Source organism: Mycteria americana, chromosome 20 (genome assembly GCF_035582795.1).
Source record: "Mycteria americana isolate JAX WOST 10 ecotype Jacksonville Zoo and Gardens chromosome 20, USCA_MyAme_1.0, whole genome shotgun sequence".
Lineage (NCBI taxonomy): Eukaryota > Metazoa > Chordata > Aves > Ciconiiformes > Ciconiidae > Mycteria > Mycteria americana.
Window position 1 is genome coordinate 631,397 of NC_134384.1, and position 14,420 is coordinate 645,816.

At 40.0% G+C, this 14,420-nt stretch overlaps 1 protein-coding gene across 5 annotated transcripts in view; it reads right to left on the minus strand.

Annotated features, from left to right (window-relative positions):
* MAGI3 (membrane associated guanylate kinase, WW and PDZ domain containing 3) overlaps positions 1-14,420 on the minus strand; it is a 75,856-nt gene that overhangs the window by 21,508 nt on the left and 39,928 nt on the right. For all 5 annotated transcript variants that reach the window (XM_075521715.1, XM_075521714.1, XM_075521716.1 and 2 more), the window contains exons 3-11: positions 13,511-13,630; positions 11,063-11,272; positions 9,579-9,753; positions 8,646-8,725; positions 6,411-6,468; positions 5,336-5,430; positions 4,511-4,699; positions 2,423-3,031; positions 1,370-1,401 (exon numbers count right to left, since the gene is read on the minus strand). In XM_075521715.1, coding sequence (XP_075377830.1) covers positions 1,370-1,401; positions 2,423-3,031; positions 4,511-4,699; positions 5,336-5,430; positions 6,411-6,468; positions 8,646-8,725; positions 9,579-9,753; positions 11,063-11,272; positions 13,511-13,630 — 1,568 coding nt within the window. The remainder of the gene's footprint in view (positions 1-1,369; positions 1,402-2,422; positions 3,032-4,510; positions 4,700-5,335; positions 5,431-6,410; positions 6,469-8,645; positions 8,726-9,578; positions 9,754-11,062; positions 11,273-13,510; positions 13,631-14,420) is intronic.

Here is a 14,420-nt window from a genome sequence, read left to right on the forward strand (position 1 = left end):
TTAAACAAAAGCACAAGCAGAATAGACTTAGATATGCCCTTTTACAAAGGGTCGAAGAAACCCCCCCAAGCGATTTTGCAGTTTGACACTTCTTGCATGTTTATAAACACAAGAACTTGCCCTTTTTAACGGAATTATTTTGCCATGCTGCTTAATGCCACTGAACATCGAGCGCTCCATGTGAACTTGCTACTGCACGCGTGCTAGAACGCCAGTCCCCGAGTCCATAGTATTTTTAGCACGCCTGCACAGAGTGCACTGACACAGGAGCCACGCTGACAAAGCTCGTGTCCTCAAACTGCAGAGATTTGCGCTGATTTATTTAGTGCGGGCAGCTGTACGATTGCAAGGAACTGAATCTGCAAATCTTATTGAGTGCAGTCTGTTTCAAGCACACTGAACTTGTGTGCTCACATTATCCCACTGCTGGGATACGACTTCAATACTCAAAGAGCAGGACAAAGATAGAAAAAGAAGCTACATCTACATCTTGGTAATGGGGTTTTCCCAAAATGAAAAAATTTGTTCTGTACAAGAAACATTTTTAAAGAATGTTGCTCTGTTCACCAACTAATTCATAAAAGAAGTGCTCATGACAAAAATATGCATTATCATCAGCATTATCAAGTCGGAGGATATTTTACTAAGCCCAAGGATTCTTTACTGAGCTAATATATATTAAAGATACCCCAACAGATCGAATCTCCAAGAATAATGAGTATCAAACTAGAAATGTACCGCTACATAGAGACTTCCTGAAAATATGGATTCAAAGATCAGCAAGCATTTTAAGAAGGGAGTACTAACCAGTCCATTAATTCTATGCGAGGACTGAGAAATATTGAAGTATCATAAACTTCCTTTAGAAATCCCATTTCACTTTAATACAGGTAATTGGCAATAATAAAAAAAAAAAGATACTGTATTTTGTTTCCCTTTTAATGGGTATTCTGACAGCAGTTACTTAAGACAATGAATTTGTGCCAGCCAAGTAGACGTGGTTTTGCTAAATCATCTTGCGGATTATCACAGGGACTACAACCCAGAGGAGAGATTACAAAAGCAGGTCAAAGTGTGCACACGGATAGCGATTTCAAGTATAACGCAAAAAAAGGAAATAATAGAACTTACGTGGCAATGTCATATTTAAAATCATGACAAATCAACAATACTACACCCATCATCATACAAGATCTTTGCTGCGTTCTTGATTCTTCGGTAGTAAGACAAGACACATCCATCACCTCCATTAAACAACTCAAAGGAATCTTTTGTGTTGAGTAGCCCATATTTCCGAGTCTGTTTTGCAACCAAAAACCCCTCAATATTCTCCATCAGAAACAAATTTAAATACATCACTAATACTCACCCCTTTGGCAGTTTTAGTAGGTGAGGGTGGACCTGAAGAAAATACAATGTAGAAAGCAATTTCAATACTAGGTCACCAAAAATTTAAACAGCATTACAGCAGTATTATCAGTTCCTCCTGGGCTGAATAATAACTGCTTGTTCACTCTTCTTTTAAATGGCAATGTGACTGTTCAGTTGACCAAAAACATCACTTCAGAGAAGTTTCAAATTAGAATTGCCAGCTGTACACCAATGAAAAACACCTATTTCTCTTTTTGCTAGACACTGGTCAACCAAATCACACATCAGTTCATTGGACATGGAGACTTTGTGAATGTCTAGAGAAATTTCACTTACTACCAAAGAAATCTTATTATTTCCTCAGCTGCTTAAGGAACAGTAGCATTTATACAGAAAAAGAGCTGGAGATTTTTGCAAATGTTGATGACCGAAGTGACACTCTCGTGGCTACAATAAAAGCTTAACAGGACACTAAGCCACGTGTTGCTTCATAATTCATTCAGTTCCTTCTGGCAAACACACGCTATCTACTGGTCAGCTTTTGGGGAGAAGACACGTTCTGGTCTGTGACTGACAGTCAATGAAGAGGTATAAATATGCAAATGTGAAAATTAGAATTTTTCTGGTATTTCCAGTGATCAGCTCCACCTCGCTGCTGATGCTTCTTCCTGTCTCCTGCAATCACCTGTCCATTACAGCTACAGTTACTGGAATACTTTTGGAGAGCCTCAAAAAACTCTATCTGTCATACACTTTGTGTTACGCTAGAGATCGCATTTTCGCTTTAGCACTCCCCAGACACTTGGAAGAGACAGTGCCTAAACATATCATAATAAAATTTTTGAAAAAAAAAAAAAAAAAAAAAACCCCTAGCAACTTGCTCTCACCCTAAATACTCAGGGGTATAAATTAAACTTAGAAGATAATGGCTCAGAGACATAATAAGCTGCTACTAAACCATCGAGACTGGACACGATTTAGACATCACACTACAAAGGGGCTTTTAAAAAGCATATAACCATATATGACAACTGTAAATTTATGTATGTACCTCCTCTTAAGATAAGCAGCGGCACCTCTGCTCCTACTGGAAATTGCTTCAGTACCTCCACCACCTGCAGATGTGTCAAGCTCTGTACGTTCTGATGGCAAATCTCCTTGATTACGTCCCCTTTCTGAAGGCCTTGGCACCACTGGCTGTCCAAAATCATTTTAACTTTCTGTCCTGTAGGACTGTCTGCAATGGCAAACCCAAAGCCTTTAGGACCTTTGACTAGAGGAATGGTGACCAGCTCTGGCTGAGAGCCTCCTGAAGATGCAAGAGAGATCCTCTGCTCAGTTGTATCCATGGAAGGGCCATTCAGACGACCATTGACCAACATAGGGCCCATTTTTCCATTCTGGTCCAACACAACTGTTCCTGCTATTAAATCTTGGCTGGTCACACAAAGATCTCCTTTGGTCACAGGCGGTCCATTGATAATAGGTGTAGCTGTCACTATATCTACCACAGGGTCTTCATTGTCATCAGGAAGAGGATAGCCACGACACAGAGTCATGTTCACATACTGATTGACAGGAACTAGCTGAAACATCTGGACAACATCTGCATGGGTATGGCCAAGGACACAGCTTCCATTTATGTCTACAATGACATCACCTGTTACAAAAGAAAGTTCAACAGCATCAAAACCAGAAACAAAACCACCCACACCTGTCCTGGGCTCTGAGGCTCAGAACAAAAGCCAAACTGGAGGAAGTCACTGTGCAGTCTTCAAAACTAGTAACGAGTGGTGGCTGGGCTATTACCTCTTGGCTATCTGTTGCCAAAAAGCATAAAGGATTTCCTCTTTGCATTTATTCTATTTCATCTCAGAACACAGTGTGCTAAATATATAAAGTTTAATCTGCAGCAGATTTAAAAAATGATACTGTACAGCCACAGGAGATGAAGCAGTGCACGCACACTACTGCAAGCAGATGTCTTCTACTTTAATTCATACTGTACAGCATCCTAAACTCAATCCAGAATAAATCGGATTTTTTTGGGGGGGGTCCTATGTTTATTTTAGGACTAGCTGAACTTAAGCTAGGATTGCGCCCACACACATTCCGTACTCTTACGCTGTTGCCACACATGGCTAAGCATGTATTTTCAAAGTGAAGCTGAAGTAGGCTTCAGATCCTGAAACCTTGTTTCATAATTCGCACCATTTTGATCATGAAACTTTGCATGTGCAATACAATATTCCCAGCAAGCAAACTCTCTTATCACTGAAATGCCTGGGCATCAGTTAAACAGTAACTCCCCTATTACATGAACTACAACAGGAATAGATATACATCTTTTCATTCAAACGTGTGTGTGCACCACGACACAATGCCGCAGGATCATCCTCATTTTTACAGAGGAGGAAAATGAACCACATACAAAAAAGTTCAAACAATTGGTCAGCACCAAACAGGAAATTGTTTCATTTCGTAAGTAAATAGTATTAAATCATCAAAAGCATGAACTCTTCTTACTCTTCTTCTCTGAAGAGTAAGAGAGTTTATATGATATGTAAAGAAGCATTTTGCCTTTTCTAGTATGTAAACTGCATGTTACAGTAAGCTTATAGGTAATTTAATTAAACATATAATAACAATGAAAAAGTGTGCAATTCTTCATGGATTGCAGGTGCTCTCATCTGTCTTGTTTCCTCACTTGCCCAGTTCATATAGCTTTGCTTTCTCATTCCTGCTGCAGGTTTTTTGCAATTTTAATATTTAGTGTTGTTTTTTGGCAGCAACAAGGCAAAACACAGACCAGGATTCAAACACACTATTTTTACTTTACGTCTAGAAAGGGAACAAAAAAACATTCTGTAAACAAGCATGAAGCCAAAAGTCTTGGCTAAAGCAGAACTACTGAAATCTTCAGAACCGTCCTCAAAGTAGATTTGTATCTAGATGGTTGCTTCTTTTTCTTTGGAGCCACTGCTCTGCACAGGTCTTTCACAAATCTGAAAACTATTTCGTTTAGTGAGGTGTTCATATTCAGGGTCAGCAGATGAAGTCATCCAACCTCCTGTGCCTCAGAAGCTGCATTCCCTAAAAGCACCCCAGGAAACGGAAGTTTAGAGAAGTAATACTTTACCTGGTGCAATTCTCCCATCTTGTGCAGCAGGTCCATCTTTTAACACATTCTTCACCTGGAGAAACTCATCAGGTCTGTCCCCTCCAATGATTGTAAAGCCAAATCCCATTGTACTTTTTTTCAGCGATGTCCGTATAAGTGCTCCGGTAAGCTGGGATGGATCTCTAGTGAAGACAGACTTCTCTGGTCCTTTTGAATTACGGAACAAAGAGACATGAAGGTAGGAAACTAGGGTTAGTTTTGACACAGTTTTTTTGTTTGGTTGGGTTTTTTTAAGGTGTCATAAAGGTTAATGATTTGTTTGGTTAACATTGGTTAACCTCTGCAGCACTGTCATGGAGAAAAGCAAACAAGACACTGTTACGCTCATTTCACAGCTCAGTTAAGTGAATGGGAAAGTTAAGCGTTTTTCCAAGATAGTACACATTACAAGAGAGCTGGAAGTAAAGCTCCCACCTATAATTCCCAGTTTTGCACTCTTAACTGTTGAATACCAAGCTTAAAGTAGATCAAAAGCATGAAAATTCAGGGTGTGGTTTTACCTGCATCTTCCAGTTGGCACTTCTAACCCTCCATATATTCAAAAGCTGCTTAGGACAACCAGCTCCAGAATGATCAAAATTATTTTAAAGCAGTCTTAGGGTCTCAGTTCACTTTTAACATTAAAAAAATCATTCAAAAACCCCTACAGATTATGGAGGGCAACACCACAATGGCCAGCAAAAAGACAAGGCTAATGCCTCGGTGAATTCCAACATTGGTTACTTATGATGCATACTTGCAGATAAAGATATTAGTGACAAAGAACACAACATTCAGTGATACCTGATTTTGAAGGGCCAACGTCAGTCTGTGCTAGCTGTTTTTTTCTTTTGGCTTCCAATACTGGGTTTTCAAACTGAGTTTTCTGGTTAATATGACTGTAGACATACAAAAGGCAGATCAGGATTTCAGCAGAAAGCATTCTGCCTATTTCACCAAATAGACAACCACAAAAGATACAACTACAAATACTATTTTTTATTATCTCAGATTAATGCTCTGGAGGAATGAATGATAAACTATCATAATCAACACTGAAAGCATTTTTGTTCTTTCAACAACTTGATTTACTTTAAGAGCCAATACAATTTTACTTCCTGTAATTATCACGTAGAGTATAACTTCATTTCACTCCGCAACTTTTCAAAAGGTTGTAATAGAGTAGAACTGAGAAAATCTGCTTTTTCTCTTGACATTATGTGTTCCTTCCATCTACCTATAATGTTTACAAACTCAGACATCACCTTTTTACTAGTAGATGCTAGAGTAGTACAGCAGAGTGGAAAAAAACAGTGAGTTTGAGCAGAATTTAAACACCTGTGTTGGCTTTGCAAAGTCAAAAAACGTTAGCTTGTTCTCTGAAGCTAACATTTTCAACTCTACTCATTTTCTTCTCCATGGTTAAAGAGAGATTTCATTTACTCTGACCTGAAGGAGATTCAGAAGCGCTCTTGCAGCAATTTAGTAGTTATTTACTTGGCTCTCTGCAGACAGCAATGAGATTTAAGTTACTCTTGCTCTTTTACAGTTATCAGGTGCCACTCTTAAATCAAGTGACCCCATCTTTGTTAAAGCTAAGAAAAATGACATCAGCTCATTCCCATTAATAAATTACTTTGGTTGCTACTTGTTTTCCCACCCCAAAAGAAATACACTCCAGTAAGTCAGTAAGGTCACACCATGGATCTTCCCACACGCCAGTGCTTCAGAAGGGTGCACCACATGTTCATTGCCTCCAGAACTGTTTCTACTGGGTATGTTTAATACTTACATTGCATTACAACCTATACACACTGCATATCAAGAACTTCATTATTTTCTGCTCAATTTATAACTCAAATTAATAATTAGCACTTACTCAACATAATATGTTCCATATTGAGGGTCTTCTATTTTTTCCCACCCATAAGGAAGTTCTGCAATCAGAAAGAACAAAATTCTCCATGACAGTGGAAAACTATCGGCAAATATCAGGGTTCTTATGAAGGAACCAGAGGACAGATTACAGACTCATGAAAAATACGAGGAAAATACACATCCTTTTTTCTTCCCTTCATTTGTTTGAGGCTGGTCCTTCTGATGAAAGGATATCAGCCTGTTCCAGGGAATCTGAAGCCCTGTAACTCTCACTCTTTGTTCCACTAGATGAGGAGACTTATATTCAACAAAATCACACCACTTTAAACATATAATAAACTTAAAGACAAGATACAAACTAACCTATTTAGAAAGGAAGAACCTATAAAGGGGAAGAAAAATACATTCTTTAAAATTAATCTAATTATAAATTATGAATGTGATTTGATAGTTGTCGACTTTTTAAATGATACAGTATGAATATGGTCGCACTGCTTCCGCCCCCAAATACACCACAAGAGAGAGCTATAAATGCCTCGCAGTATCACATTCCAAGCTTGTAAAACCATGCATCTCCATTCCCCTTGTACTTTCCGTTTAAGACCACGTGGCAGAAGTAATGCCACCTTTATTTATTCTCTCAATAACATCAGGATATTTCACTATATCTGACACCATATCAGTTTTCAGTCAACCCAAGAAACCTTCAGTCAGAACTGTAACAGCCATACGTGATGAGTGAGAAGAGAGCCCCCAGCCTGTGGTAGGCTATTTTGCCCTAATGTTTACATTATAGCGCGACACCCCAAAACTAGCTAGCATGCGTTTAGGTCTGGCCGCATCAAATTCAGCAGATTGCCTGGCCTGCCAAGACAACGAAATGCAGTTCTATGCTGCTGCAGCCTGACTGCTCTGGCAGCCACAGCAAGCTAGCCGACAGTGGCTTGGGCTTTGACTGCCTTGGGCACCCCAACATTAGGGGTCTAAAATAAAAAATTACCTCTTTGATATAGGTACTGAAAGTTACATGCTAAAAGCGCCTTTTTATGGCACATTCAGAATCTGGTAAACTAGTGCCCAGCAGCAGATCATCACTGACTGAAGGTGAAAAGCAGTTAACACAGAGGTCCAACTACTCTAGCTTAACTATTCTAGTTACCTTGACCATGGACATTTAAATATTAGAACAATGGATACAGTCAGGTAGCTAGACATTTGAAGGATAAAACTGCTATGTAATCTTGTTTGAGGCTGCCCTAAGTTTGACGGTAACAGGAATTTTCCTAGCCTATGACAGCATGTTACCAATTATTAATACCAGCATCACTCCACAGGGTTTGACAAAAGACCCAGTGGGTCTATTCATTTAAATGTTGTTCATTTGGATATCCTGCATGTCTCTGTTTAAAGTGCTCTTTTTATCCTGTGGTGAGCTGCACATATGTTTAATAAGCAGCAGTATGCGTCCATTGCTCCAGCTGGCTTCATTATGAATTCATGATTGTTAGGCTGTGCAATTTAGGAAGACGACAGGCTATTCTGAGTCTGCCTCAGCTTTTGTAACATGTCAGGCATTCGCCGAAGACAGAGCTATTTGGTACTCTTTCCTAGATGACTAAATTGCATGACTATGTAGGAAATGGTTGCAGGAATTGTGTGTAGGTCAATCACGAGCCTGACCTGTAAGTCTTGAAGCAACAGCGTAAAGAGTTGAAGGGAGTCAGATTGTTCCCTCTACTTATGCATTCAAATATTATATCATGTCACATGCAATAGGTATGATTAGCAATAGGTATGATTAGCAATAGGTATGATTAGCAATAGGTGTTATGCCGTATCTTCTTCATTACTCCTATATTCTAACTCTTATGGACCTTTTCCTCCTGCCATATTCCACCTGCACAACAATTTCCAGTGAGATTGTCACTAATATATGCAGCTTTCTCCCTAGCAATGATAGTTACTGGAACAAAATATCTCATTCTTGTCTCAGGAATGCAGACAAACCCACAATTCAGTCAGATTCTACTACTCCAGGGAAAATACACTATGGACTTTCTCAGTCTTATGTAAACTCCTATTGCCACCAAACTAGGGACACTCAGCACTACGCTGCCTGCTCCAGTCACGTGTATCGGGAAGAAGCTTCTACCACAGCAGTAATGGATCATATCCAGCTGTGATAAACTCAGACATCTATCAGTCACAGGTGACAAATGAATTCTGGACATCTCACCTCCATCTTCACAATCTTCAGGAGCTTTGGCTTTCTTACAGAGCCGTGGATCAAGCCACGTGGTTGTCTTGGTGTTGTGACTGTGGAGCAGAACACACCCCATTAGAAGAAGAGAGCTCCCTCAGACTGAAGAAACTTCGCTTTACTTCAACTTTTAAATATTTACTACCGTGCACAAACTGTAGCCTTTAGATAATGTAACCTTTATCTGTGCCTCAGTCACATCATAAGATGCTAAAGAAAGACAACAATGATGCTCAGAGGTACGAGCACACTGGGGACTCTCCAAGACAGATGTGAAACATTAGACGTACAAACACTCTCCCCTGCCCCCAAGAGCTCATGTGGGAACATCAGCTGTTTCTACCTGAAAGGAAAACACATTTTTCTCCTCTTCTTATGCTTAAGTCTCAGTAAGGTTTTTGTTTCCTTTAGAAATTAATAAGTGAGGCTGTTTCACATGTGCACATATGAGGCTGCTTTCCTATCCTGGGCTTTAACCTGTGCTGTTTGTATTTTTAAGCACTCATTCCCAGACAAGGAACACAAGCAGCGAAGAAAGAATAAACAAGCTCTCGGATTTTAGAGAAGTTTGACATAGCGAAGGTTTATATGATGTTATACCTCACGTAGCAATACCCACCCAGCTTTGTATTTCGTGAGGTACAAAACTTGTATTACAAACAAACTGACTTTGCACATGGAACCATAAGGCTTTCCTGCACGATGCCAATTGTACCCAGTATGCAGCACAGATGACTATCAGTAAGGAACAAAACAGTAGAAATATATTAAATTTCATACAGAAATAGAGGCAGTAAGAGCAGAAGAAGAGAGGTGTAAAAGCAGCAGGCAGCTTCCTAGACTGCAGCTCATCAGCACTTTGCTCCTCCAAAGGGCACAGCAGCCCCTCCCTGGTGTCGGTCTACTCACTCAATGAAGTAGATCATGCCAGTGTCGGTGTAGGCCATCTCCCAATTCTTGGGCAGCGGTTCCAGGGTTTCATCCCTTGACAAGTAATTTCTGAAGTCCATGGAGCTGCTTGTCTGGTTGTAGCTAGGAACAGGTTTCATCCAGTCAGGAGAATCTGAATGTTTTTCTTTGTTTTCTGCAGTTGTTCAGGGAAAGTGTTACTATTTGTCAGATGTTTACGTTGTTTCTCACAAAGAACCACCCTCTTAATCTGGCTACGAGTGGATGTCAAACACATCCCTGTATGTGATGTGCATTTTTCCACTTTTTTTTTCAGCTGTGAACTTTGAAAAGCTGACATGAGAACACTGAACTCTGCTCTTCCCCTGCCAAACAGAATTAACCTTGTATTATGTGTCTGAGCCTACGCTGAAAAAATCAACGGTGGCAGAAATCCAAGTTGACTACACTTTGTTGCCATTCCTACATAGAGAACAGTGTTTGTAATGCCATCAACCCCCCCCCCCCAATCCTACTAATATTCCTCAAAGTATCAGAACAAAACATAGAGAAGACCCAAACTGCCAATAAAACAAACAACACACTCCTGCAAGCCACAACAAGAAAAAGCTCCCAAAAATCCCTGCAGAAAACTTTAAATGCAAGCCTCCACCCTTCAGTCCCGAGGTTACGATCGGTATCCTTCATCACACGACGATGTCTGTGACCTTCACCTAACCACCAGCCCAGTCACGGGGACGCTCTGTGCCGTGGTGTGGCCAGCCCCAAAGCTTGCAAGATTAAGTCAGGTCTGGTCAATATAAGTCTGTCTTATGCACTCACACACAGGATCATCTGCAAATGCAATGTGACCGTTTCTCTCCACCATCAGTTCTTCCCCCTCGAGATGAGTAACTACAACAGTGAAAGGAAAAGGGCATCCTGCTGATCTCTGAAACGTCCGACTGGACGCTGGTCCAGTCTCAACACACTCTGCTTTATTTCTCTCCGCAAACCCCCCTTTAGGCAGTTTCAGGTTGTGTGATAGCTCCCTTAACCAAAATAATCTGAAAATTTTACAGTATGAGCTAGCGTTGTCTCTTAAACCAATCGTTTCGCTAAAATCTCCTGCATACAAATTCAGTAATCTCCTCAAAATTAAACAATAACATTTACAGGGTATGAATTATACTTTGCAAAGGATTCCATTATCTGAAGAGTGGATAAATTTTTCCTTCCTCCTCATGTAACTGGCCGATACCCAGCACTACATGTACTCTACTGAGCAGTGCATTTTATGATGCAATTGCACATCTGGCTGGGAGAACAGCTGTTTCTTTTTAAAAAATAATTTCAAAATTGAGTAAAAACACCAGTCTGAATAGAAAACCACCTTCAAACTTCACCAAAACTAAGGAAGTGGTTCAAGCAAGCACAAATGTTATTTGTATACTTCTTATCCATTCATACCATACTTCAGGGAATTTCTCCCCTTGTCAACCAACCTATCCCTCCACTGCCGTTAACTGCTTCCTTTTCCTCCTCTTCATCCTCTTCAGGGAGAGCGCTGTCCATCCTTTGCATTTTGCTGACGGACGTCGTTCTTTTCCTCTGTGATTCGGTATCAAAATCATTGTCAAAAAGAACTTGATCCACTGGATCGGGCTGGAAGGGGCTGGGCTCTGCTGGAGGCTTTGGAGTACCGTAAAAATTACCTGACAATGAAACAGAAATCAAAGTGACTAAAGCACTGATACCTGCTGAAGGTACCGGCAGGGAACATTTTATTGCCCATATAACATTGTTTGGTGAAAGATCTGAAACTGTAACTGTAACCTGTAACTTAACTCCTTAAAGAAGACATCAGCACTATCAAAAAACAATCAGCAGCCAAAACCTATTTATTCCTACATTGTCTTTTTGCCAATGATGCTATTGGACACCAGAAAACAATAGGTTTAATTCCAAATTTCTACCCTGCCACATGTTTTCAAGAAAAAGACAATTTATTACTTTGCCTGGAATTCACTCGTGCTCCATAAAGAGACTTGGGGAACAGTCTGAGAAGCAAAACAGTGAAAATCAATTGTTCTTACTCTATATACTGTTTAACTGATAACAGAGTAAGATGCAGCAACAGAAACACACTAAAGTCAAAAAGCAAATTAATTTTGTGCAGAAACATAAAGCATCTGTTTACATAAAAAGTTACAAATAATTTATTTTAAAACTACAGTCCTACAATTTTCTACTGACAATACATTTGCTAAACAAAGCTGTTAATATAGCTTCATCTAAAAATGATTTGTACTTGAGAAAAATGAACAGATTTTTACTTCAATATTTTAATCTAAACCACAAAGACTAGGAATCATCGGTTGTTTTCTGGAAAAGAATTTCAGCAATTGACCTCTCTCCTGACTGCTCATATGATTTTTATTAGGGAATTGAGCACACAGCAAGAGAGCTTCCCAGAATTCCTGCTGGGGTAACATTTGGTGGCTGGATATGGTTTTGACCATGTAAAAAAAAAATAAATAAGAAACCCTTCTGAAAATATCCGAGAGGGCGAGGCTCAGAGTGGTGACAGCCAGATAAAGGGGAGCTAAGGAAAAAAAAAAGTGCCAGTTTAGTCTAAATTTGCTTAGGAGATTTCCACAGACAGGACAATGTTAACAGACAGCATGAGACATGTAAAACAAGGAGGTACAGAGCCTTTCACAGAATTTTCTACTTTGGACGTTTTCTTTTTCTTTTTTTTTTTTTCTTTGAGGGGGGAGGGAAACAATCAAATTCATTCAAGTGCCAGTAGAATCACCACCACCATCCTCCAGATGCATGCTTAAAGTTGCTTGAATCAAATATACTTTAAACATATGTAAAAGTCAGGCAGTTTTATAATCTGGTAAATTCTGTTGAGCATCAATGAAAGCTGTACACACTCAGCATTTCTGAAAATTTGGCTGCAATTTAGTTGACTTCAGGTACAACTATATATTTGAAAAAAATCTAGCCAGATCATATTTCAGGTTTTATAAATTTAGATACAAAAATCAACGTGAGATGTTTGCAATCTGTTCTGTTCACGGTGTCAAGAGGTAAGTCGTTCAATAGTAAAAAGCAGCAGAAACCAGGCAATCATTACTTGAACCCCACCTGCAACCAGGGCACGCTCCACAGGAGCGCAAGAGGTCCCAGGGCTGAGCCAGTCAAACTGGTCTCTCCTCCCTCTCCCTTTAAACAGAGGTGGGCTCCAGCCCGTCCCCCCACCCCGGAGTACAGGGATGTGAGCAACCTTAAAGTTATCTCTGACTGCCATCGACTCCTTTAAAACAAAACAAACCAAAGCAAAGCAAAGCCCATCATGCGGTGGCAGCTCCATGACTCCTCCGGATAACCGGTTCCTGACAGTTCACTACCTTCACTACAATGTTTTTCCCCATCACATTTAACAAAAACAACATTGCTACAGATTTGGACAATCTGGTCTAGCGCTGTTCAATTTTTCATTGCAAAATACATTTTCTTCCCCTGCTGTATCAGAATTTCCCTTGTCTTCTGTCCTTTTGATGTGCACCTCTGAGAAGAACATGGCTCTGTTCTCAAAGGTTTAAACAAAATTGACTATGAATTCCATTAAAACAAAATTCTGCCAAGCACAGACAAACATTTTCAGAAGCTTTCTCAAAAATGCAATAGGGAAAATAATCAGATTGCATTAAGACTGGTTGAAAGGACAACTTGTGATTTTCTAGAGAGCTTCAAAACAAGACCACTACTCCTCTTCACAGGTACACCAAAAATAGATTTAATATTGCCACTCTGTTAGTATAATGACCACCAATGGGCAGGAAAAGTGGCACCTCCTGGGTACAAGGAGCTGCGCGTAGACCAAGATACTGGACATGAGTACTGGGTCCTTATTCCCATTCCATTAAACGGCATCAACATACCATCATATGTTCCACTTTCTAGCAAGGCTCCACTTTCTTCCAGTGCTTTAAACTGCTCAACAGGAATGAAATTATAGTCTACCCCAGGGACCTCCCCATCTCTGGGAGCCCTTGTAGTGCCTGAAAAGACAGAGAAAACACTCTTGTAAGATACTTACGTGCTGCCTCTTTACCAAACGCTGCCTGCTGTACAACTTGGTAAAAACAATACATTTTTGAGTCTTTATACAACGACGATGTCATTCCAGTAAGGTAAGAGTTAGAACACTGGCGAGCAAGTGAACAATACCGTATAAAAACTAGGCCAATAAATTACTTATGAATGACAGTTCTGCTATTGAGGAAGGAGGAGAAAAAAAAGCTAGGTGAGGTGATAATTAGAGAGAACTCTTTCTTAAGCTCAGCAAACTGGAAACTTACTCTGTGGAAGCTGATGATGCCTGGGCCAGGCAATAGCAGCCTGGGATTCCGGGGAGCCGTGTAAGAGCTGTGGTATTTTAACACGGCTGTAAGGGTGGTGCTTCTCTCCACTGTTTCCACTGGTACCAACTCAGTAATTTGAACAAGGTCAGCGTGACTAAGCACATTTGATTTTTGGGCCGCCAAATCCCTAACTGGGCACAAAAACTATTTTTTAACCTTACAATTCAGAGTGTAGTTCATCTATACTCCAAACACTAGCTATAGGTAAGCTTTTTCAAAGTAATCAGTAAATTGCTGTGTTAACGCAGAAGTTCTCAAAGTGTTACGTCGATAAATAGGGGCCTCCCATAGTTATAACAGCTTAATTAAAGCTCTCCTGGAAAGGACTCCACTGATTCATTACTGCCTATAACCTAATAGCATTTTAAAGAAATACATCAAATTTTTCAGGCAGCAGCATGAACAAGAGCTGCTAGTAAACAAACTG